This window comes from Apus apus, chromosome 2, assembly GCF_020740795.1.
Source record: "Apus apus isolate bApuApu2 chromosome 2, bApuApu2.pri.cur, whole genome shotgun sequence".
NCBI lineage: Eukaryota > Metazoa > Chordata > Aves > Apodiformes > Apodidae > Apus > Apus apus.
Window position 1 is genome coordinate 136,960,645 of NC_067283.1, and position 26,346 is coordinate 136,986,990.

At 40.4% G+C, this 26,346-nt stretch overlaps 2 protein-coding genes across 2 annotated transcripts in view; both read right to left on the reverse strand.

Moving 5' to 3' along the window:
• The window catches only part of DPYS (dihydropyrimidinase), a 32,623-nt gene extending 24,709 nt beyond the window's left edge, over nt 1-7,914 (reverse strand). The window contains exons 1-4 of the mRNA XM_051611561.1: nt 7,500-7,914; nt 4,413-4,571; nt 2,791-2,970; nt 1,474-1,663 (exon numbers count right to left, since the gene is read on the reverse strand). Of these exons, the coding sequence (XP_051467521.1) occupies nt 1,474-1,663; nt 2,791-2,970; nt 4,413-4,571; nt 7,500-7,769 (799 nt within the window). The 5' untranslated portion in view covers nt 7,770-7,914. The remainder of the gene's footprint in view (nt 1-1,473; nt 1,664-2,790; nt 2,971-4,412; nt 4,572-7,499) is intronic.
• Nucleotides 7,915-17,298: 9,384 nt separating this feature from the next.
• LRP12 (LDL receptor related protein 12) overlaps nt 17,299-26,346 on the reverse strand; it is a 53,183-nt gene continuing 44,135 nt past the window's right edge. Inside the window, exons 6-7 of the mRNA XM_051611560.1 lie at nt 25,597-25,729; nt 17,299-20,530 (exon numbers count right to left, since the gene is read on the reverse strand). Coding sequence (XP_051467520.1) covers nt 19,667-20,530; nt 25,597-25,729 — 997 coding nt within the window. The 3' untranslated portion in view covers nt 17,299-19,666. The remainder of the gene's footprint in view (nt 20,531-25,596; nt 25,730-26,346) is intronic.

The window sequence follows — 26,346 nt, forward strand, 5'->3', positions numbered from 1 at the left end:
AATAACAGAAAGTAACTTTTACTGAAACTAACAATTAATTTCTAATTGCCAGAATTTATACAGATCAGCCTCATTAAAAATGATAATTGCTGTAACTATCTTTGTGGTACACTAGCTATCATTCAAAATTTCTTAATCAATCCTATATTTCTGTTTTCTAAACAGTAATGCTTCCATACAAATAGAAATTAATTATGGAGAGATGTCAGACGTTGCCGTGCACAAAGGCAAGCATTGATGATTCTTACTGCATCAACCCTATAAAACCCAGTTTGCACCACGATAAGCATAAGTTGTACCAATTTCTTCCTTTTACACAAATCGAAGAAGCATACAAATATCAAGTCATTTATCAAACTGGCACAGCAGACTATTCTTACAGCACATGCTTAACAATATTCTACAGTATTTATTATCAGCATAGAAGTTTTTAACCAGGGTATTTTAACTATTGTTCCAGCCTTCTCTAGTTAATGTTGACACCACACCTGTGAACGTTCACAAAATTACACCCTGACAGATATAATCCACATTACCAGCAGCACTGTCATCTAGTGGAGGAATCTAATATAGCGCAGTACCAAAAGATCCAAATATTCTGTTAAATTATTTCATAAACTTGAAATACTGATAAGCCTTACTAGAAGTCATAATCAATACATATTTCACATAAACATATACATCTATATTAGCACAATGATAATCATGCTGGTTTTGATTGCACTTCTGTCAAGCTCTCATACTCTGCATTTTGATCTTAATAATGTACGTCCCCTGTGTATGCATGACCTAAAGCCAAGAAATAAGGAAACTGGGGTCTATATGCAATTAATGTTACGTTGTATGAACACAAGCTGAGATGGAAAAAGACAAGGGCAGATACTCCATAAACTTTTATGCCCTCCAAATCATAGGTTTCTGCCCTGCTCCTGCCACCCATATACCTCCTCACAGGCTGCTCTGGATAAACTTACAGATGAGGATTCATCATCACCATGACTTCTAAGTGCCCAGGGAATAGGAGTTCTGTTCATGTCGTGGCACTGTCTGTAAAAACATGGTGTGGTCTTTGTTGAAGAATTTATCGTCTAAATAGCTGGCAAAGGCTTGCAGACTATAACTCAAGGGAGGGGAATGGCAGAGTATATATTGTCTTGGACTGGTCACACAATTTTTAATGCAATAATGCTGTCCTGACCCTCACTTTCACCTGGGAGGTACAGTATGAAGGAGAAAAAGTTTGCTCTGGGAAGAGGGGAAAGTCTCAATCCTACTTGCTGCTCTTCCACACTGTGTAGCTTCTCTCGGGCCTCACAAAACACACACAGAGTTTAGACACCCCACTCCAAGAAATTCACCCATGTTCTGAGGGTTATGGCACCTATGACAAGTAGGACACTGATGTTATTTTTAGCTTTCCATTACCCTTCCTCCAATGCCATTGCCCAAGCATAGAAGAGTTAAGACTTTTACCTTGTCTTCGGGCTTCACTTATCACCCTTGCTGCAGATTTACTCATTACATGGACTACATAAAGGGGGCAGTTTACAGCATTTGCTATGGTAATTGCTCTTTGTGTAGCTTCAGCTTCCACTTCTTCAGGACGACACAGCTCATGCCCCTCAGGGCCAGTTATTCCCATTGCCAGCAACTTCTTTGCACCCTGACCATGACACAAAAAATAAGAGTTGGTTAAAGAGCAGCCATGGTGTTGTGAACATGCTGCCAGCCAAATAGATCCTAAATCAGCAACTGCAGCTAGATTGAGAAAAAAACCAACCAAAGCAGGTATGATTTTTTCAATATAAATTATTGTTGTGTTATGTGAAATCTGGAATATCTCTCATTAAATACAGGTCTCGAAACATCTAAGTGACTTCAGAGAACAAACTCACCTCTCTTGCAGGGATAAATAATCACTTTTGAAAACTCTATCATCTCTCCACATTTACTCTTAAATGACTGCAGCCAGTGACTGAGATGAAAGTACTAAGTCCACATTGGAAAAAAACTGGAAAGATCCTTAGTAACCACAAAGACACACATTGCAAGCCCCTAACTGAGACTCCAAGATTTCAAGAGGAGCAAGATTTTGTCCCTTCCAGGAACTTATGCTTTGCTGATTTGAGGTTACTTAGCAATAAATTAATTTCTGTTACGGGACCTGGGACAGAGTCAAAGAACTGTTGACTAGAATAGTTGAAGAAACTCAAAAACACCAGTGTAGCTATACTCCCAGTGCCTCCACACAGCACTAGGATGACAGTAGCAAGTATGAAGTGAGGCTAACTATGCACAAAGTGATGTTGAGACTTTTGTGTCCAGTCAGTGAAGCCTTCTCCAAACTTCAGGATTCATTTCAGTTAGATGAGCTGGACTATATCTGGAGAGACCTAGGGTTAGGCATCATACACCTGACATCTAAATACTTGGCCAAGTGCTCAACCTTTGACTTGGCTGATGGTCAGGTTCTGCCTATTGCTTTCTTTGTCATTCAAGTATACATATTATATTACAAGTGTATATATTACACTGCAGGTATAACTCTCATTATAGCATTTGCCCCCTGTCTACCCTGAACCCAGGACTTCAGGTTACAATTTGTTAGCCCACCACAAGCACCTTTTAAGATCTTGGACAAGATGTTTGTCTTCAGTTCCCTGGAAGTAAAATAGGGTAGAAATGCTTTTCCCCCTGATACAGTGATGGTACTAACATACCTATTGAAGTGCTTAGATAACAGGCCCATTTATATTCCTGACTTTGATTGACAAAAAGTCAAATGCATACCTGTTCAATGAGCTCCCCATTCTCTGCATGGACTTGAGCAACTGCTCCAAGTTCCTTACAGCAGGAAAAGGCTGTGTATAACTCCTCATCATTGACCATATACACATCTTTATAGGCCATAAACATCTTGAAGGAGTTGACACCTTTGTTTTGAACAAGACTTTTCATTTCTTCCTTCACCTGAAAGACAGCCAGCATTTTTCAAAAAAACAGCAATATCATGTTTTACCAGTTAATAATTTTCTATAAAGCAAATGTAAGAATGAAGGGTGAGCCTTTATTCACCCATCAAACACATGTTCAGTCCAAACAGCCCAGTTCACATATTGAATGACTGACTTATGCTATTCTTCTTGTATCAAATTGATTCTCGAAGTATATAAACCAGTAACACTGCAGTGAAGATACTGGAGGCACTAGTTAATTGCAGGAAGGGAATGCTTTTTACAAAAAATATTGAAGAAGAATTTTATTCCAATAAACTCCCTAATGTTGACATCATGCAGTCTAATATTGCAATCAGTGCATCCAACTTACACAAGTAAGGATACTAGTGCAAAATTTATTTTCAAAATTGAATAATAGGCTTCAGCTTCTGGCAAATAACAGTGACAGAAAAGATCTTATATCCTAGAGCTTTGTCCTGACTGAAAAACACACAGCCTTTTGAGATATTTTTTCATCAAACAAAATGGTTCTAAAACTCTGGATGTCAGCCTTTTTTTTTTCTTATATGCACTTTTTGATAGGATTCCCTGCTTCTGCTAGGTTCTATGAAGCCCAACAAAACACTACGTCCCAAAGAAAGAAAGAAAAAAGTTGCAATCAATTTATTTAGTGCTTAGTGCACAGAATACCAATGGTGGGGTGTTTGCAGAGTGAAGGCTTTGGTTTACATATCTTAGAAGTTAAAAGTTAGAGGAAGTACTCATATTTAAAAATGGAATTTACTGGACATATCTTAAGTACTGATGCACTGTCTCTGAGGATTCAAAGTGGTCTTGGAAAAGATGGGTCAGGTTCAGATAGATGCCAAAGCACCTCAAAAGTTAATTTATTCAGTAAAGTTTTCAGGCGATCAGTAAACATTCACAAAAGCATGGTTCTCCCATATGTAAATTCCAAAAAGGTTTTTTAGATAATCTCATATTCAAGTAAGTATTGGCTCTAGTCCTACTTCACTGTGAGGAGATATTACTGCAGTTACCCAGGAACGTAACTTCCTTTACAAATGTAGTTAATGACCATATTTTTCCTGTATATCCTTATTAAAGAAAAAAATAACACCAAGACTCAGCAGGAGCCTAGAATATCAAGTGTTCAAGTAACAGAAGGTAAAATTTATGCAAACACCTCTTGCCTCCTCTGGCCTACCTGCTCTTGGACTTGCATAACTGCTTCCTTTAACTTTGTGTGGTGTTATCTAAAAATACAGACTATCTGCAGACTCACTTTATTTTGTAAAATACACATACCTTTAGAAGGGTGTGGACTATTTCAAATGTAGTTTTTACTCACAAAATACTATTATAGTACCAGCAAGCTATATTTAGCACATGAGGACTAATTCAAAGCAGGAGCAGTACCCGTTCATGGAACTGAAAATCAGCTTTTGTGTTTACCTTGTTGCTCCACCATGTAACTGCCACATGCAGGGCATAATCACAGCAGACTTTAGGGTCTGCCCAACTTCTCCATGTATCAAATGCTTCAATAAGAGAACAGCCCTTCTGAGGGATGGCAAAGTCAATGATCATAGTGGTTCCTCCTGCTATAGCAGCCTGAAAGGAAAAAAGTTAATATTTCTCAATCAGAGAGAATGCAAATTTGCTCCCACCCTCTCCAATACCCTGTTCAAAAATTAATCTTGATACACTGAAAAGCTAAAAAGCCACTGAAGAGTTTATCTGAGTAAAGTCTAAACTTGCAAAATTATTGTGGATATTGATTTCACCTCCTTCGAGAAGTATATTCTTAATCGGGTATTCAGGACAATCATGAGGAAATTCTCAGACTGAAGGAGAAGTTTTCACACACGTACAAAATCTTATTAAATATTTGGAGATGAGTCTGTATCATTCATGCATCAGTGAGTTGCCTTAAGCAGGTGGGATCACCAAAAAAGAACAGCACCAGAAGACCATAGTTAACTTGAGAAGTGCTTCCTCAGAGTCCATGTATTAGAAAAAATAAGACTGTGAGACAGGAAAGTATTAAGCGGTAGAAGCACAGTGAAAAAAACTGATTCAGTTAGAAAATCCAGTGTGAAAATCCCCTTATTTGTCTAACACCAAAAGGATTTAAAAATGTTTTAAAGTTATTTTTATTACTGACCAGGTATCATTTAGTAAAACTGCATAGCAGGTTTTTAAATAGAATGAGGTATTTTCATCCTCTATATAAATATTTACAAGTAAATAAATAAGCAAAAATCTTAATTTATTTATGTTATGTGGATCAAAAATGGCTTTTTAACCAATGATTTTCACTATGGACAATTAATTACTACTTTTTCTTCCGTTGAAGGTTCTTTGTTAGTCACTCCCAGAAACCAGATCATTTTCTCCAAGAGAGGATGTTCAAACTCTTTTTTTTCAACCAGATGAATTGACTTACTTGTTAAAAGGATTTAGAACTAAAGAATATTTATAGAATTCAGAAAAAAAAGAAGTCACAGGTTCCAAAAGCCCATTCAAAGCATCTTTTCCCCCCAACATCTATTCTCCCCTCTCTTTGTAAAGAGTTATTCTGTGTCTTTCTTTATTTAACTGAATGGGTAAATCTTAGCTAATCATTGTAGCATATTTTGCAAGAGCTGGGATCCAACTCTGTCTTCCTGATTCTCTTGCCAAAATTTGTCAGATGATGACCTTTAGTAAATACCTCTGAACAATTTCCATACTTTGACCTGGGTTCAGAAGGTCCACAATGTCTAACTTCTTGACATCTGATCACTTAGCTGGATCTAGGGTCTTCTTTTACAAACCAAAGTCACTATGTGTATGTGCTGTTTTGTGTACAGTCTCTGTTTTGCAGCTTCCCTGTCCAGTGCCTCAAAAAGTTATTAAAAAAATTATTCAAAACCTCAAAAACTATTACTTTTTTTTTGCAAGTCAGCGCAAAATTTATCTCCCTCACTTTAGGATTTCACAGTGTAGGCACCTACATCTTAGTTAGTCTACATCTTTGATTCTCTTTAAGGTCAATGGAGGCACTTTAAGAAGGAGATCACTAACACATTAAGAATGCTTTTTAATAGGATGCTGCAGTCATTGCTATTCCTTTTGCATGTTTTCTCCTGTCAAAGAAAATCACCTTCTGGCTTCAAGTGACATTTGTTTGATTTGTCTGGTGATGCCAATTTCTAAACACATTGTTGATAACTGGTTTACAAAAATGGTCTTCATAGAGATTGTTGCAGAATATGTAAAATGTTTATATAAATATATATATAGTGTACAATATTTCCAATAAAATAACAGCAGCAACATCAGCAAATATATCTTGAGTTGGCATAAATATTGTTATTGAAATAAATATGCCAGTAATTTAAGGATAGCATATACGTAATTTGTACTCTTTCCCTCAGTACTCCAGGCTCAACATTAAAAAAAGCCAAATTCTTGTTACAGTATGGAAACGTACAATTACACCACTCAGATAATCTACCTCTCACTCTCATGACAAGATGGGGCAAGTAAGAAATGAAATTTTCTGTTTAAGAGTAGAGTCAATCCAAGCAAGAGAGCAAAGGTTCTTAATAGTTGTGTGGTTACTGCACCACACCATTTGGTCAAAGGAGTTGAATTTCACTTATTTAAACTGTTTCAAAGAGGCAAATGAGTATTTTGCACATCAGAAAGAAATGTACATCAGAGAAATCCATTTCTTTAGAAGGGATGCAACTATCATTTCTGCTATTTAGTCCTGCTCTGAGAGTGACAGGATTTAACAGCCTCTCTGAGGATGCTGGCTAACAGACAAGCCAAGTAGGGCAATGTGAACCCTTCTGTGGGCAAAGGATTTCAGCCTGCACAGCAAAGCTTTCCAAAAAGTACCCTACAAATTTTAGGGAGCTCTGTAGGAGTATTTTTGCGGTATGGAGATGATGCATAATACTGCTAATACTAGTAACTGATACACTGCTAATGCAGGGAGTACAATGAGATCAGCTAAAAAGCTGAAAAAAACCACTCCAAGTGTAAAACTGGGAGAAATTAGATCTTTCTAGAGTGCATATTTGAACTGGACTTTCACTTAGAGACACAGTAAGGTTCAAAGTGAATGACAGAAGAAAAAGCTTGTATTTTCCCTCTAACAGAGGAGAAAGATCAGATTACCCCAGAAGTGCTCCCAACACACTGGGGAGTTAAACTGTGGCTTTAGTTAACCTTTGCTCAGAAAAGAACTGAGTTTGTTGCATTTACCAATGCAAGTTGTAGTCTGCATGGTGACAGCCAGAGTAAATGACTGCATTTAACACTTGCCACCCACAGTTAGAAAAGTTTTTGAATTAATCAAAATAACATACTGGTTGCAGATGAACCTGTGAGTGCCCCAGCCACTTATTACAGTGTTCCAGACAAGGGACTGTAACAAGAGTGCTTGACTCACACTCTCTCTTCTAGAATATTGAGTAACCAGCAAACATCCCTTTCTATGAAAGCCCAGATGCACAGACAGACACAGGACATATATGTGCCACCCACCTTGGTTCCTGTATAGAAGTCATCTTTTGACTTGCTACCCATAAAAGGGAACTCCATGTGCGTATGAGTATCAATGCCACCAGGGATCACCAGCTTGTTGGTTGCGTCCAGCACGACAAGTCCAGTTGTTGGCTCAGGGTTTAGGTTTGGCCCCACTTGCTGCACCACTCCATCTTCCACATACACGTCAGCCACCACAGAGAGGTCATTATTCACAACTTTTCCCCCTTTGATCAAAAGTCTCTGCTGAGCCAGGTTTTGTTGTGGCATGGGAGCCTAGAAATCAAGAGCGAGACCTCAGCTCAGAAAGTTGCTCTTGCCTGAGAGTATTTCACTGTCAGCCCTTCTCCCAGAGCAGCAGTTATCTCCAAATGACCTTAAACATGCACCATACTGTGCTCTTCAAACAGAGAGCAGAGGAATTGCCCTCTCTGCCTGTGGCAGCTCCACCTCCTGCCTCCCGAGGAGCACCAATGCCCAGTGAGTGCAGCAAGCCAGCACACAGGATTGTGGCAGAGCATTGGCTTTGCACCAGAATGGCTCCAGACTGCCTGGAGTAATTAGGACCAGGCTTTCAGAAAGGTCCAGCTGGGTTCTCATGGCACTTTCTCCAGCCTGCCCTGTACACCTCAGGGAACGGAACATGCTGGGCTGTTTTGAAAATGTGGCCATTCATCAGCCTTTGATGCCCCAAGGTGACCCCAGCTCTCTTTAATGGGGTTTAAGGAAACCAAGGGTGACCTGGGCTGTCCACAGAAGTGGACAGGAAGCACAAGGACGACCTGAGCTCCCTGCAGCACTGTCTGGGGAGCCTGTCAGTCCTGCCTGTGCAGAGGGCCGGGCAGAGCGCAGGGCTGTGGTGGTCCACACATCACATCTAAGCTCAGCCGCCCGCCGACCGTTACCGTTGGGTCCACCCTGCGGCCACCAAACTGAGCTGCTGCCGGAGGACACCAGCCATCAGGAGCTGCTCCTGAGCTGTTTCTCAGAAAGCGACTTGGGACACACAACCCTCAGGACCCAAACTCTGCCCTTGCTCCCATGCCACTACTTGGACAACACACAGACCTGAGGAGCGAAGCCCCTCGGGGATCTCTAGAGGCTGCCAGGCCTCTCCTCACCCTGTCAGCAGGAGGCTCAGGCGGCAGGGGCGGGTAGTCCTTCTCGAAGGACCACGTGAAAATCATTTTCCGGTAGCCATTGCTTTGTGCCATTGGCACTGTCACTGTCGCCGCCGCCGCCGCGGCCCCAGCCCGGCCTGCTCGGGCCGGCGCTCCCCGCTGCTCCTGCGCCCCCGGGCGGTGCTGCCCTCGCAACCGCCGCGCCCCGCACCAACCGCCGCCGCCCCGCGCCGCCCCGCGCCGCCCCGCGCCGCCCCGCCGGGAGAGGCCGCCTGGCGGGGCCGGAGCGCGGCGGCATCCGGGGAAGGGGAAGGTCGGGGCTGCGGGGGGTGGGGGGAGCTTCACACAGGGCTGGCGTGACCCTGGTTGGGAGAGGCGGCTGGAGCGTTTCGGGATATAGACACAGAAAAAGAGGCGAGAAAGCACGACTGGGATGGCCAGAAAATTAGCTAAAAGCTTGGAGCAGGAGAAGAGGAAGGACGTGGTCTAACCATCCCAGAGGCACCCGCACTGTGGACTTTTCCAGCTTTTCTCCTCCCGTAACCTGGGGTTTGCATGCTCAGCAGTGACACTGCTCAAGAGTGTCTCTGAATCTGCTGAACACCAGCATGTCCATCCCCTCCACGTCTTCCCGCTCAGCAGCCACGGCTGCAGAAGAGAGAGTTGTCTCTGAGGTCTGTGGGAGGGTGCACACATACACTGCCAAAAACCCCACTTTGACAAGTGACACTTAACTGGGAAAATGCTCACCTTCCCATCAGCATGTCACCTTTGTTCCTTCTGTCTCAGTGGGTAGGAGAGCAGTACCAGGCATTTGCTTTTTTATCTTCTCATCCCAAATTGTCTTGTTTTACACCTCCCATTTGTGCGGTGGGACAGAGACCCATGAGGATTCATCACACCACATAACAACAGCAAAGGTCAAAATTCATTCAGAAAATCAGGGCAGGGAATGAGAACAACAAAGTGTGTGGTGAGAACAACCACAAATAAGAACAAACACCTGCGTGATACTGAACAGGCAAGAAACACTAACCTGCACCTACCTGGTCTGCTGGATTTAAAGCTGATGAAAAGACAAGGGTCAAGGTACCGTGGTGGGAATTCAGGCGGGAGCACTGCGTTGCTTATTACAATGGCATTGAGGAGCCAGGAAGAGTTGAGTTTCTGCAGTGTGATTATTCAGATGAAGGACAGAGAAAGAGACACAGGAAGGAAATCAAACTGTGGTCCTCTGAAACACAAATTGTGAACATTAGAGATGAGTCTGGAAGAGGTCTAGGTGTGCACCAAAATGGGGTAATGTGGCCCAATACCAATAGGGATTCCACTTGGAATCTCTGCTGCTGCTGAGGCAGTGAACCCATTTATCCCACCATATAGATGGGCATGTGAATAGCTGAGCCCCTGGAGATCTGAGATGGGTGTCTCCAGTACAACAGTTTCACTTTGTATGCATAAAGTTAACTTTGTTAAGTGAGGAGACGAGTTGGCAAAGACAGAGGTTCATTTGATCATGTGCAGTTACAAGGGGTTAATGTGCCCCTAATGGATATTTAATGACTCCAAGTGGAACAGCATCAACAAATTATTAAGTATTTATTGACCAAGATACTTCATCCTGAATCTCACCACTCAGTGCTGAAACTGCCAACCTAAAATAGTAACTTTCTTAGTATTTTGCCCTGGCTAGAGAATATTTAGTTATTTCTACAAAATTAGTTACATGACAGACCTAGATAATCACCTCCAAGTATGCTTGTGGGCTAGTGGCTGTGGTAAACTGTTCCTGCTAAAATTCTTCCCCAAAATTGTGCAGAGGGAGATTTGAAGGCAGGCCCAGTACATCACAGCACAGTATGGTGGGCACCAGAGTATTCAGTTCCCTTTTTTGTATGCTGTGCAGGAAAGAGCTGACGTGACTGACACCTAAATAGTGAAGAGTAGCACGGCTCAAAATCCTATTTACCTCTGTTCCCGAATGGTGTTGGGCTTGAGCTTCATTTCCTCTCCTCTGATCTCCATCTGGCTAATTTAGATTTTGTGGATTCTACTTTTAAGAGTCCAAACATTCCTACTTGTAACTTCATGGCTGACTGAGGTATCAAAAACTGGTGAGGTAATTCAGTGTCATGCCTTACAATGCTATGCCTAGGAAAACTGAATCTATCCCAAAGGTGGTTTTGAACACATTAAATAGCTCACTGTTAGATATCAGGATTCTATCTAAACAGTCTTTTATTTAGTCCATTTGAAAAAAACCAAGATAAAATCACATCCGCTGCATTTACATACATTTAGTAAATATTTGATATTTCATAACTCAGCTGTCCCTGGAAAGAATGGCCTAAAATACCACCTATGGGACAGAAATAATCCTTATAATACTGTGAGAAGACAACTGGCTCCATGCTCGTAATGATCACTGAGTATGTGTTGCTGCTGCAACAAGACCTCTGGCTCCTAATTGACATTGTAACCTTCACTCACCTACAAAACCTTTGATTCTTCATCCTTCTCTTCCCACAGTTTAAAACAAATTTTTGCTCTGTAATCAGTGGCTGACTCTGCGCTGTTGTACTGATTTGGGCCTGGAGTTACATTTATTCAAAATAGCTAGGACTGGGATGTGTTTTGGATTTGTGCTGAAACAGTGTTGCTAATACAGAGATGTTTTGTTACTGCTGCACAGTGCTTTTCAGCTTCTCACCCCACCCCACCAGCTTGTAGGCTGAGGGTGCACAAGAAGTTGGGAGGTGACACATCTGAGACAACTGACCCAAATGGACCAAAGGAATATTCCATACCATGTGACACCGTGCTCAGCATATCAAGCTGAGGGAAGAATAAGGAAGGGGGAGCGTTCAGAGTGATGGTATTTTTTTTCCAAGTACCCATTACAAGTACCCATTTGTTAAAAATATTTATTCATCAGTGACCTAGACAAGGGGACAGAGCATATCCTCAGCAAGTTTGCTGATAATACAAAACTGGGAGGATTGGCTGACACACCAGAGGTCTGTGCTGTCGTCCAGCATGACCTGGACAGGATGGAGAGCTGGGCAAAGAGGAACTTATTGAGGTTCAACAAGGGCATATGTAAGGTCCTGCACCTGGGGTGGAACAATGCCATGCATCAGCATAGGTTAAGGCCTGACATGCTGGAAAGCCGACATAAGGAGAAGGATCTCGGAGTCCTGGTAGACAATAACTTAAAAATTACCCAGAAATGTGCCCTTGTGGCCAAGAAGGTCAATGGCATCCTGGGTTGCACTAGGAAGAGTGTGGCCAGTAGGTTGAGGGATGTCATCCTCCCCTCTACTTTGCCCTGGTGAGGCCACACCTGGAATACTTCATCCAGTTCTGGGCTCCCCAGTTCAAGAGAGACAGGGAAGTACTACAGAGAGTCCAGCAGAGGGCAACAGAGATCACTGGAGGACTGGAGCATCTCCCTTATGAGGAAAGGCTGAGAGCTGGGACTCTTTAGCCTGGAGAGGAGACTGAGAGCTTACCACTGTCTATAAATATATAAAGGATGGGTGCCAGGAGGATGGAGCCAGACTCTTTGCAGTAGTTCCCAGTGACAGGACGAGGGGCAATGGGCACAAGCTGGAACATACGAAATTCTATCTGAACATGAGGAAAAACTTCTTTATGGTAAGCGTGACAAAGCACTGGAACAGGCTGCCCAAGAAGGTTGTGGAGTCTTCTCCTCTGCAGGTATTCGTAACCCATCTGATTTAGCAGGGGAGCTGGACTAGATGATCTCTAGAGGTCCCTTCCAACTATGACAATTCTGTGATTCCATGATGGAGCCCTGCTTTCCAGGGGATGGCTGAAAACCTTCTTGCCAACGAAAAGCAGCTAATGAATTCCTTATTTTGCTTTGCTTGAATATGAAGCTTTTGCTTTACCTCTTAAGCTGTCTTTGGACTAAACACATCAGTTTCCATGCTTTTACACCTTTCCATATCTCTCACCCATTCTGCTATGGGGTGGGGGGGAGGAGCGAGCAACAGCTTGGCAGTGCTTAGCTGCTGGTTGTGCTTAAACCACAACTGTGAAGATAATTTTTCTGTTAAGAAACATGTACTTTCCCTAGCATGTTACACAGTAGTTCACTGGTTTGAGAGACAATACAGAAAGTCATCAATTGCAACCCTGAACTTGAATCTTATGCTAATGCTTATGTGGTCTGCAGCGAAGCAAATTATTCTGGAAATCTAAACACTGGAAAATCTTGTTTAGTGTAGCTGTCACAGAAATATGATCAAAGAGATTTCTCAGTAACCTAAGGAATAACTTAACTGATTGAAATTTAAGATGAAGAAAACCCCACCTGTAGCTATTATTTACCAAAATAAAATATTTAAGCAGATTAAGGAATAGGTTTTCAAGAAACAGACAACTGACATTTGGAACATTCAGAAGACCTTGAGGACATCTTCTGAAAGTCATTATAATGAAGATTGAGAAGTCTTCAGCTGAAAGTCTTCTGAGACACACACACTCACCCACAGTTCCCTGAAACCTTTACCTGCTAGGATAAAATCCTACTAATTTCTATCTTCTGTAATTATGTAATCTGATTATTATCCTCCCTTTGCTTCCATTTTTGCATCCTTCCTTCCTATTTCTGAAAAGCCCTTCTATCATCACTCAGTCTTCAGCTTTTTCTTAACCCAAAGATTCTCACTGGTATTAAGCTTCAAATAAATATTGGTGAAGCAGAGATGTGTCTCTAAATGCAAGAGATATGGACAATCAGGCTTTTGGACAAACAGTAAAAATGTTTAGTAACAAAAAGTAGAGAGTGATGATGAGCAGTGGGGGAAAAGCTCAGCTAATGAAGATGCATGATTAATATTCTCCATTTTTGACAACTTTCATCCAAGGAAGAAAGATGGGATCATGAATCATATTTTCAACAAGAAAATACACAGACAGGATTCAACTGATTTTCAGTAGTGCTGGATAAGGCACTTAAATTTTAGAGAACTAATGTGAAGAACTGTCAGTTTGAGGTGAGCTCTGGATTTGCAGAAGGGAATGAATGGTAGGCATTTCTCTGCAATTCCTATAAAGAATTCCTAATGTCTATTCAACTGGGATTTACTTTCACACCCCTCGTTTCTGCAGTGGGAATTTAATACTCATTCAATAAAATCAGATAGTCTACATCTAATTCTACCTGGAAATTCTCTGTAAATGTGAGGTCAGGAGCCCCTCATGAAAACTTCATAACTAGTTTTCTCAACAATCTGAGGCTAACCACTCTGATGAGGTGGATTTGAAGACACAAGTCACTATTTTTAAAAATTTAATCTCTAAAGGCTTCTTCAGTTGTAAATACTTTCCAAAACCAGCAAGAACATACTATTAGTTTTCTATAATAGAACAAGACTAAAAATATATAATTAAAGGAGTTGATTCCTGTTCCATATTATCTGTACAATTATAAATATGCTTCCTTAATCATACATTTCATATTTACTATATATATAGTTATCATATTATATATAATAAATACAGATTTTATATCTTGGACCATCTGCCCTATGAGGAAAGGCTGAGAGAGCTGGGACTCTTTAGCCTGGAGAAGTCTGAGGGGAGATCTTATTAATGCCTGTAAGTATTTAAAGGGTGGGTGCAAGGAAGAGCTAGACTCTTTTCTGTAGTTCCCAGTGACAGGACAAGGGGCAACAGGGACAAGCTGGAACATAAGAAGTTCCATTTAAATATGAGGAAAAACTTGTTTACAGTGAGGGTGACAGAGCACTGGAACAGGCTACAGGGAGTTTGTGGAGCATCGTTCTCTGGAGAAATTCCAGACCAACCTGGATGCAGTGCTGAGTAATGTGCTCTAGGGGATCCTGCTTTAGCAGGGCAGTTGGACTGGATGATCTCTAGAGGTCCTTTCCAACTCTGACAATTCTGTAATTCCTTTATTGTCTGGGGAAAAAAAACTGAGTGTTATGTATATTGTTTTGGCTGATCCTGAAATTCAGCATCTCTTTTGAAGGAGTATAAAGTTGGAATTAAAACTGTTGCTCAACATACCAGGCAAGAGAAAAGAAAAAGAAAAACCTCTTTTCTTTGCCATACCACGGCAGAACTAAGATGCCTGTTTACGATCTTCCTCATTATCCTGTATATTTTTCCTGCCTTTGTTTTCTCATCTGATGCTCCAGAACCACTCCCTCAAACTGTGGCTGTCAAAGGTGCTTCTTAATTAACCAAAGGAAAGATGACAGGTTCAAAATAATGCATTTTATCAATTGTTCTTGCTCCATTTTCTACACCTGGAGAAACAGCCAAAATTTATTTATGCATTTCTGTTGGCATATCTTTAGACACAGGAGTATTTGGTTGCAAAGGTCCAAATGCAACTCTCCTTAATTGTTCTGCTTCACCTCTGGGAACACCACATTTCAACAATGTGACAATCTGAGATTTCTGTCCTGATTCAGATACACTCTGTAAGGTAATACCTACAACGTATCCTTATTTCAGGGACCTTTAACAAACCTATTCTTTTGTCCTTTACCTTTTGCTTAAGAAACCATTATTATTTGTTAGGAAGTGCACCCTGAACCAGAACCCCTTTCCTTCTCTTATCCATTCCTGACATTACATGCCCCACCCTATCCATTCTGACTTATTTTTTGGGGGTTTCCTACAATTTCTTATAAAAAATAAAAATAAAAAAAAATCCATTGCTCAATGATTATATTCCTTTAGATTTTCTAGTCCACTTTATTCCAACTCTCACATCACTTAAAATCAAAATTCAGTGACTCACCTTTTAAACTTGTTTTTTTTGCCTTTTGTGTTCCAAACTTTTCCTTCCCAGCATACAGGGTGACTGTAATAGGAAATAATCTTCAAACTGAAGGCTATTAGGGATTGGACATGAATGCAAGTGAAGTAAACTATTTCAGATTATATCTTTTCTTTGGTACTTTGGTAACACAACTTGGTCACAAAGAGAAACTAATGCTGAATCTAAGCTGTTCTGCTAGATTTCAAGGGTGGAGGGGAAAATGCTAAACACATTAGTTTGTGTCAAGACACTCACAAAGATTAGCTACATATTTTAAGTGCTGGCTTTCCTCAAATGTCCTTTCTCAAAGTGCAATTAGGACTCACAAACCTAGATTGCTCACAGAGGCAATTCTCCCATTTCGCCCATCAGTTACAGAAGTCTCCTCCATCTGAATTGTCAGATACTACTTCCAATTCAGTGAATTCAGAGCACTGGAACAGGCTGCCCAGAGAAGCTGTGGAGTCTCCTTCACTGGAGACATTCAAGACCCACCTGGACGCATTCCTGTGTGATGTGCTCTAGGTGACCCTGCTCTGGCAGGGGGGTTGGACTAGATGATCTTTTGAGGTCCCTTCCAACCCCTAGGATTCTGTGATTCTGTGAATGTCCCCAAGTTACTATTCCCCAGATAGACCATAGTGTGTTATTGGATGTGAACATAAGCCTTGACTGGGCAAATAACATTAACATGGTAAGAATGTTCTGCTACAAAACTTCATGGTATCCAGACCAATATGCGTGAACTTACTTAATTTACTTTGATAAGGGAAAGCTGCTACAGGAGTCAAATTCCATAGATGACAGAAGGAAAGCAGTTTCAACTATGGAACTGCTTACCTCTCTGTATCTTCAGGCAAAGGAACATACCCCATTTTTGGAAATTGGATGGTAAATTTGAGGAGTTTAGTTGTCAACCACTTATTTTCAAAAACTCGGGTGAGGCTGAAAAAAGAAACAGCCAAATAACTCATCTCAATTACAGGAAGATTAAAGCTGTTAAAAGATTTCTGGGAAATGTACAGTGTCTCCTCAAAACAGCTGCAGCAGTCAAGCAGCTGCTGGATAATAAAACAGGACAGCAAATAATCATTTTCCAGAAAGGAAGCAAAAACTCATCTCAACAGGAAAATCCATTAACAACTTTGCTCTGCGGTATTTACTGTAAGAACTCACTGAAAAAGTACTTGTTCCGCAAACTTGAATTGTGGGTTTCCTAGACTGAATCCAAGCCTTGCCACAAGTTCTTTCTTTGGCATTTGGATAGGAAGTGTAGCACAAGATATTGTAATTAATTCCAACATTCTTCCTGGGAATTTGTTTTGAAAGAAGAGCTATCAGCAACACTTGCTGAACTTGTAGTGAAAATGGACTCCACTTGGGAGCCAAAACAAGCCCTTGTAGCACTGGAAGCTCAGTCAGCTCCCTCAATGTTTCATTGCATATCAGATGACAAGAAAAGCATAGTATGTGAAAAGGAACAATGACAAACTCCTTCCATGCTTAGAAAGGAAAAAAATAATCTCACAAAAACCTACGTTCTTCAAAGCTTTCAGATGAAAGTGATTTATTACAGAAAAAAAAAAAAAGAAAAAAGGTAATTCCACAGTGAATCATCTTGACTTTTCTTCAAAACATCCTAGCATTGCAGCACAGGTAAACCAAGAATCACTTAAAATAAAACACTAACTTGAGCAGCTCCAAAATACAAAGAAATGAAGTAACATGACTAAACAGAAGTCTCAGTAAAAAACAAAACAAAAAAAATAAAAAAACCCACAAACAACCAAAGGAAACACAAGCCATATTAATCACTCCCTTTAAATTCTCTAAGAAAAAAAAACACTGCAACAAGTTAGCCTCATACAAATATGAATTTTATTTACAATTTTCCAAATTCTCAGTCAAATCCAACTTCTCAGTTAAATGTGTAGCATTTCTTCTTTAAAACAAATTAAACACTGTTATTTTTACGTCTGCAATATGAAGTCCATAGGTACATGCTATTTGGGGCATCTAATGGAACAAATTTAGATTGCTTAATGTGTGTGTATAACACCAAAGGTATACTAGGAAGACTCTTTCTTCAAAATGTACCTGTCTCAGGGACAAACATTTCCACAACTGCTTTCTAAGGACAGTTAGGAAGGTTTAAAAACCCAGTATTTTATACCAGGACATACTGTCCAAATAAATTTCAGGGTGTGTTATACCATGTTCATATTGCAGTTTCCTGCTCTATATGCAATGCCACTGAAATCAGACTAAAGATTACCCACAGATTTAGATATTATTCAATGTGAATAAAAATGGCCATTGATGACTTTTACTTGGGTATATGTAATTATGGGCCAATCTGTACCTGATCTGGTACCAGTGTGATGTGATCTGTTCTGCAACTTGAAACCACATGGGTCATTATAATAAAATCTTTTACAACTGTATTGCACATAAGTTCCTCAAAAGCACAAATCTACATAACTGTGTACTGAACTCAGAATTTACCTGCTAACTCTCCTGAATAAAATCAATCAGATGGTAAAATTGTTTCTTTTTCGCATCCCAGTGTCTATGAAAGAAGAGAAGAGGGAGAAGATATATATACATGTTGGAATCCATTTGATTATTTTTTCTTCTGCATGTGATTTGTACTTCAGAGATGAGGATTTTTAAAAAATAAAATAAAAAGCCAGACAGACCTTGGATTTATCTTTAAAAGTACCTCAAAAACATAACAAAAATTCAATTTAATTTTGATACATATTAAAACATTTTAGTCAGTTCTGCCCAACAGCGTAACACGACAGAAAAGCACAAGACTTTAAACATGCTTTAAAATGACATTCAACAAAGTATTTAAAATTTAATAAATAGCATACAATCACACACAAATACATTTCATACTGGATCTTTAAGCCTACTAAAAACAGACTGGCAAAGAATAAATAAAACAGTAGTTGACATTTTTGTTTTTTAAAAGGTATAGATTCTTGTCACGCTAATAGCCACATATTAACCTGTTTATCAAAGAACTGGAAGTTATGAGCTTTTTTTCCCACTGATCTTTTTTGCTCCAACATTTGCTTTTAAATGTAGTATCATTAAAAAAAACACACTGGAAGGGATTTTTTTTTAAACTACCAGTCTGCAACCAAGTAAACCAGTCTTTAAATACTACGAATAAATAGGAAATTAGTAAAGCAATTTCAATTGCAACAAAAATGCAACACCCCAAGAAAAGAGCCATGGAAATATATAGCCATTGCAATATTAGACAATAATAGTACTTAAAGTGATAGTGCTTGTGCACTAAGCTCATTATAGACCTTAATATGATTTTAGTGCAAATCCCTTGAGTCCAAACAAGCTTTATACCCTAGAGCATTAGGGAAAGATCTATTACCAGTTGGAACTTACTCTGTAGTGTATTTGTACATATCAGGTATGTAGAGAACTAACATATACTGTAATATCTTCGGCCCTTTTTTACTTCAAATCAAAAAGACTAATGACTGGGGATTTTACATACTATTTGGCTGTACCATATTAGATTGCAGTTTAGGAAAGTCAGTGCTATAAAAGCTTTTTCCATCAGTTCATCTATTATATCTAAATTTCACAAATCATTGCATTTTGTACTTCTGAAAGAAAAGAATGCTCCTGGAGAAAGTTTCTCCTCCCTTTAAATAAGTTCACATTATGATGAAATTCAAGAATATTTAGACAAAGTGTTGTATGAACTCAAAGAAAAGTACATATTTTACATTAACAATCCTTACCAGCATTTAGCATATTAACTTACAAGTATGTTGGCAATAATACAAGAGTCAATTCCTAAAGGAAAATATATCTGTACAAATTCACCTGTTAACATGGGGTTAAACAGGCAGCCAAGGTAGTCTTGAGCAGCCATGTTTTCGGTTTGAACTACAGTACCAGGATAAACTAAATTTGAAACTAACTGGGGTAACTTCAGTTTAAACAGTAATCAGATTATACTGGATACACACATTGTGTATTCAGAGCCATTAAAATGTTCACTCTAATAGTTCTGTAACGTCATCCAGTATAAGAAATGTTTCATCAACCACACAGGCTAAAATAGTTTTCACATAATGTTGTCCTGGATTTTTTAAAACTAAAAGCTAGTTTTAATTGTGAAGTACAAAACAATGACAGATATTGCTCCAACTTGTACACAATCTTTCCTAAACAATCCGTACCTAGCAGAGTAATAATGCCTCATCGTCACTAGTTTCATTTTTCACTGTTGCCTCTAGGCAAGTGTCAGGTATCTGAGCAGTGTGTACGATGCCACAGCTCTCACAGGGGCCATCTCGACTGCATGACCTCACACCGTGATGTGTCGCACTGTAAGGCTGTCTAAGCCCTGGCCCTTGCTCTGAGCTGAGATCAAGTAGAGGTCTTGAACAGTCATTCATGTCAAAGTCTGATGCTACATCAGAGACTGGAATTAGCATTTCAACATCATCATCCTCTTCTCTTCCACTTACCCCATTATCAAGCTGTCTCAAAGGACTTTGGTTCTGATTGACTGAGCTTGATCTCCCTAAAGTAAAGCGTACCCAGCGTAAGCCTTGAGTCATCCGACTTAGCGCGCTGGAGAGCTGGTGACGCGCAGGACTTGTGCTTGGGGGCTCCACACTTGTCGCTTCCCTTCCACCATCCGTGTTACTGCTACTGCCACTCTGAGCAGAGGAACTCCCACATGCTCCAACTGTTGCTTCTACTGCTGTTGCAGGAGGTACTTTCTGAGGCAAGGTGGCAGCAACACCACCAACTGCTCCTGCTGTGTCTCTTCTTTCATTTTCTGTGTCTGTATCATCAGATTCAACTGAAAAGAGACTTCTGTGAGTACTGTTTCTTTCAGCTTCTCTACTAGTACTTTGGCTGGCAACATCGTCTCCATCCGCTGAGACCAATGCCAGTGATCCAGAATGACGTGACCTTGCAAAATTAAAAATTCTATTCCAAATGTTACTTGATCTGCCAGCAATAGGAAGTCTGATTGACGTAAATCCCAGCTGAGATCGTACTGCCAGTCTCAGGTTTTCCAGAACTGAAGCCTAAATGAGAAGACAAGCAACAATTAAGTCTTGACAGTACATTGAAACCATTCTAATAAAAGAAGAACAGCTAATGTGCAAACAGCATCTAACCATGAAATTAAATGTAGAGTCCTAAATATTAAAAAAAATGTTGTATCTTTAATCTTAAGGATCTGGTGTATGTAGCAACAGGCTATTTTAAAAACAAAGCAGGCATGAAAGAATCACAGAATCACGGAATGTTTGGAGTTGGAAGGGACCTCAAAGATCATCAAGCTCCAACTCCCCTGCATGGGCAGGGACACCTCCCACTAGAACAGGCTGCTCAGAGCCCCATCCAACCTGCCCTTGAACACTTTCAGGGATGGAGCCCCCACAGCATCTCTGGGCAGCCAGTGTCTCACCACCCTTACACTGAAGAATTTTTGCCTCATCTCTAATCTAAATCTCTCTTCTTTCAGTTTAAAACCATTACCCCTTCACTATCACTGCAAGCCCCTGTAAAAAGACCCTCCCCAGCTTTCCTGTAGGCCCCCTCCAGGTACTGGGTGGCCACTTTGAGGTCCCCCTGGAGCCTTCTCTTCTTCAGGCTGAACAACCCCAACTCCCTCAGCCTGTCCTCATTAGAGAGGTGCCTGGATCATTTTCGTGGCCCTTCTCTGGACACGTTCCAACAGGACCACAACTTTCTTGTGCTGGGAGCACCAGAGCTGGATGCAGTGTTCTAGGTGAGGTCTCACCAGGGCAGAGTAGAGGGGCAGAATCACCTCTCTTGATCTACTGGTCACACTTCTTTTGATACAGCCCAGGATGGAGTTGGCCTTCTGGGCTGCAACTGCACATTGGTGGCTCATGTCCAGCTTTTGGTCCACTAGTACCCCCAGGTCCTTTTCCACAGGGCTGCTCTCAAGTGTGACCTCCCCCAGCCTGTATTCATATCTTGGGTTACCTTGGCCCAGGTGCAGGACTCTGCACTTGGCCTTGCTGAACCTCATGATGTTCATCTGGGCCCACTTCTCTAGCTTGTCCAGGTCCCTCTGGATGGCATCCTATCCCTCTAGCATATTGACTGCACCACCCAGCTTGGTGTCATCAGCAAACTTGCCTAGGGTGCTCTCAATGCCACCATCAATATCATTAATGAAGATATTCAACAACACTGTGCCCAGCCCTGAGGGACTACCACTTGTCATTGTTTTCCATCTGGACTTAAGAGCCATTGACCACTACCCTCTGGACGCAACCATCTAGCCAGTTCCTTATCCACTGAACAGTGCACCCATCAAACCTATATCTCTCCAATTTAGAGAGAAGGATGTTGTGGGGAACCGTGTCAAAGGCCTTGCAGAAGTCCAGATAGATGACATCCACTGCTTTTCCCTGGTCAACTGATGTAGTCACTTTGTTGTAGAAAGCCACTAGGTTGGTCAGGCAGGATTTGCCCCTGGTAAAGCCATGCTGACTGTCTTGGATCACCTCTTTGTCCTCCACCTGCCTTAGCATGTCTTCTAGGAGGATCTGTTCCATGATCTTCCCAGGCATGAGGTGAGGCTGATAGGTCGCTAATTCCCAGGGTCCTCCTTTCTACTCATTTTAAAAATGGGCATAAGATGTTCTTTCTTCCAGTCACCAGGGACTTCACCTCATTGACATGACTTTTCAAATATCATGGATAGTACTTTGGCAACTACATATGCCAGTTCCTTCAGGACTCTGGGATGTATCACATCAGATCCCATGGACTTGTATATCTTCAGGCTCCTCAGGTGGTCATGAACCTTATCCTCATTTATAGTGGGGGGGACTTTGTCTCTCTGGTCTGCATCTTGTGGACTATCAACATGAGAGTTGTGAGGAGAGGGGTTGCCAGTGAAGACTGAGGCAAAAAAAGTTGTTGAGAACCTCAGCCTTCTCTTTGTCTGTTGTTACCATTTCACCATTGTGGCTAATCAGAGGGTTAGGCTTTCTTTAACCTTCCTTTTCTGGTTTACGTACCTGTAGAAGCCCTTCTTGTTTTTCTTAACATCTCTTCCCAAGTTCAGTTCTAGCTGCACCTCGGCCTTCCTGACCTCATCCCTGCATAACTGGGCAGTGTCCCTGTACTCTACCCAGGATACCTGTCCCCTCTTCCACTGCCTGTGTAGGTCCATCTTGCCTTTTATTTTGAACAACGGGTCTCAACTCAGCCATGCTGGTCTCTTACCTTCCTTGCCCAACTTCCTATACCAGGGGATTGAGACCTCTTGCACCCTGTGGAAAGCATCTTTAAACATCTGCCTGCTCCCTTGTCCCTGAGGGCCATTTCCCACGGGGTCCTATCTATTAACTCCTTGAAGAGCTGGAATTTTGCTTTCCTGAAATTCAGAGACCTGGCTAAGCTTTTCATCTGCCTCTTACCCCTTAGGACAGTGAACTGCACTAGTGCATGGTCACTGCAGCCCAGGCTACTTTCAACTTTGATATCCCTAAATAGTTCACTAGCATTTGTGACAATCAGGTCCAATAATGCATCCCCTCAGGTAGGACTATCAATTTCCTAACTGAAGAAGTTGTCATCAAGGCATTCCAGGAGTCTCCTGGATTGCCTACAACTTGCTGTGTTACTTTTCCAACAGATGTCAGGATGGTTAAAATCCTCCAGCAGGATGAGAGCCCGCGATCGCGATGTTTCCTCACGCTGGAGTGAGAAGGCTTCATCGATAGGCACCACATGATCGGGCAGCCTGTGATAGAATCCAACCACTAGGCTCCCTTTGGTGCTTCGATCCTTATTTCCCACCCATAAACTTTCAACTTGCTTATGGCTATTTTTTAGGGACAACTCTAGAAATCTAGATTCTCTTTAAAAAACATTATGAATAGAGAAGTTAGGAGGACATATGTATGGAAGGGGAATAAAAGAGCAATGAAGTATAGAACATATTTTTCCCAAATCATGGACCTCTAATTAAAGGCTAAGTGAAAACCACCCTGCTCTGTAACCTGGATATGGAACATAGATTACAGAAAAGTACATTCACAGACCCAGTGCAGACCCAGTACACCAGGTACGCAAGATCTGCTACATGCAATCTTACCAAAAAGATAAAGTAGTCACTGTGGCGTTCAGACTACAGTACATAGAAACATGCCTCAAAAAGTTCAGGATTTAAAAATTAAATCTTCCAGAAACATTTAACAGAGGTGACCTTTCCTTATCCACTATCATGGGGCTGCCTAGAGACTAAATTAAGTATCCTCTCCAGCAGACGCCTGTAGTTTTATTTTTTTCCCATTCTGGCATTATCAGTTAATTCCAGTTTCAAAATGCTTTAATGCTTCTGCTTAATTAACATTATCTTATGTGTTCTAAACCATAGATTTCCCAAATTTGGTATATATTTTCTAGTCATTCAGCTGTAGAACAATGCATGCCTGAAATTTTCTGTGTAAAACCTTTTATAACTTCTAAATTGTAAGGTGACATAAGCATATTAACAACTGTGACTTGGGGGTCCCTTACTGTGCCACAGCTAAGTTGCTCAATCCTCAAGTATTAGGGCAGAAGACCTAGTTTACAGAATGATATTTGAATTAAAGCATAGAAATACTTACGTTCAGGAGCCCGACTTTCAAAAGCAACTGGAAATACTGCAACCCACCCTTGAAAATCCACTTCTGAAGGTATGTATCAGTTTTAAGTGGAAAACATACAAACCAGAACAACCCAGGATTAATTTCTGTACTGAAAGGATTGTCAGGCACTGAAACAGGCTGCCCAGGGAAGTGGTTAAGCTACCCTCCCTGGAGGTATTTAGAAGATACAGAGATGTGGTGCTTAGGGACATAGTTTAGTGGTGGACTTGGCAGTGCTGGTAGGTTCATGGTTGGACTTGATGATCTTAAAGGTCTTTTCCACCCAACATGATTCTGATTCTACTAACTAAGGAAATCTCGACTAGTTATCTTCAGTCTTACACAGATTTGCAATCTTAAGATGTATATATACTATGCAAAACAAAGAAAGCTGTACATATCCTGACTTAATACTGACTCCCTCCTGCCAACACTTAACCACATTAAAAATTTTGAGTTTTGTAGTTTATAGAATACAATTTACATTGTCTCTGAAGCTTTTACTCTTGCTGATGTTCTCTCATCTGAAAAACAGTTTTTTTAAACAAAGCAACTTCATTCATTAAGTAAGAGTAGAAATCTCTACCATGGAATGATAGTGTGTGTGAACATGTATGCCTGAAAGCGTAAGTGAAATCTATGGCTGACTAAATGTCATCAATCAGTTCTGTTCAAAATTTAAAAAAAACACAATTCCCTTTTGTATGGTCCTGTAACTGTTTTTCCTACAAGGCTCAGCAATATTAGCTACCTGTAAACTTCGCTGTACTAACTGCAACACATAACACAAGATAATGCCAACTCTACTGCAGCACAGCAGGATTCTTAGACTGAGATTTTTCTTCTATTTCACGAAAGAACAATATTAACAAAAAAGCCATTTTTTAAAAATTGAAAAGGTTGTTTTGATAGCAATGCTTTCATTAACCAAGTAAGAATTGTGCTAACAATCCATCAGAGAATAATGATGGCTAGACACATATAATCTCATTTACTACCTTTTACTTTGTTACTCATTCCTGTTAATTTTACATATTACAGCCTTGCCTCTGCCATCATCTTTTTTACGCATAGTGGGCATCATCATACCTAAACACATGAGCACAGTGGCTATGAACTACCATTTTGCATTAGAAATCTCCAACCTTCTTTCCAGAATTTCAGAGTCCTGGCTTGCAATCTTAACTTATACAAAAACATCACTATAGAACATACAACTAGATCTACCAATCTATTACCTTTCATGCCAGAGGGATTCTATAGTGTGCATTACCAGCATTAATTAACAAGAAAAAAGCCTGCAAAGAAAACTGTGGTGCTACCATATTATGATTTTGTCCAATAGCCAATTCTTAGCATAATAGTATTCACCTGAAAGGAAGAAAACTGAATGCTATAGAACAAGTAAAATATCTTTATTTTGGTCTCCTTAAAATTTGATTAGTACACCTGCAATTTTGGAATCTTACCTGATTTGGTGAACAAACAGGAAAATCTTCAACTGGTGGAATTAAACCTTGAGCAATTAACTGTCCATAGGATGGAGGAGCTTCTCTTCTTAACAGTTCAGCCTCAACCCTTGACAAATGAGTTTCAAAAGATCTTTCAAAGAGAAAAGAAATGTCATAATACATAAGACTATGATGTATATATGTATTTTAAACTACATCAGACTATTATAATCTGAAATAACACATTTCAGCAGATTTAAGTTTTATTAATTTAAGTTTTGTTGACAAGGAATATAAAATAAGTCCTTGCAGTTAATCCCAGGGATCTATCCAGCCAAGACAAGAACAACAAAATCAACACAACAATAAATTCCTAAAAAAAATAAAAGCTTGACCTAAATATAAAAGGCACCAGGAAGGTTAATAGATTACTTTAGAAAAATTGAAGAACATGCAATCCCAGTATGAGATAGTCTACAATAGAATAAACATGCTGTTAAATACAGAATTGAGATATTTAATTGCACAAATGCAGCTTCTCCACATTCTTTTTTGGTAACAATTATTGACAGTTAATCTTTCAGATGTTAAGTCATCAGAATATTTCTATTCCCTTTAAGCTAACCCCTTTTTACTGTCAAAGAAGGAATGTCTTTAGAAGTTACATGCAACAATAATTGTATGTCAATAAAAATGTTTCAAGTATAACAATAACATATATAAAAATACTTTAAAAAATTAAGTTCTCGAGGCCATGTGTTCTACTTA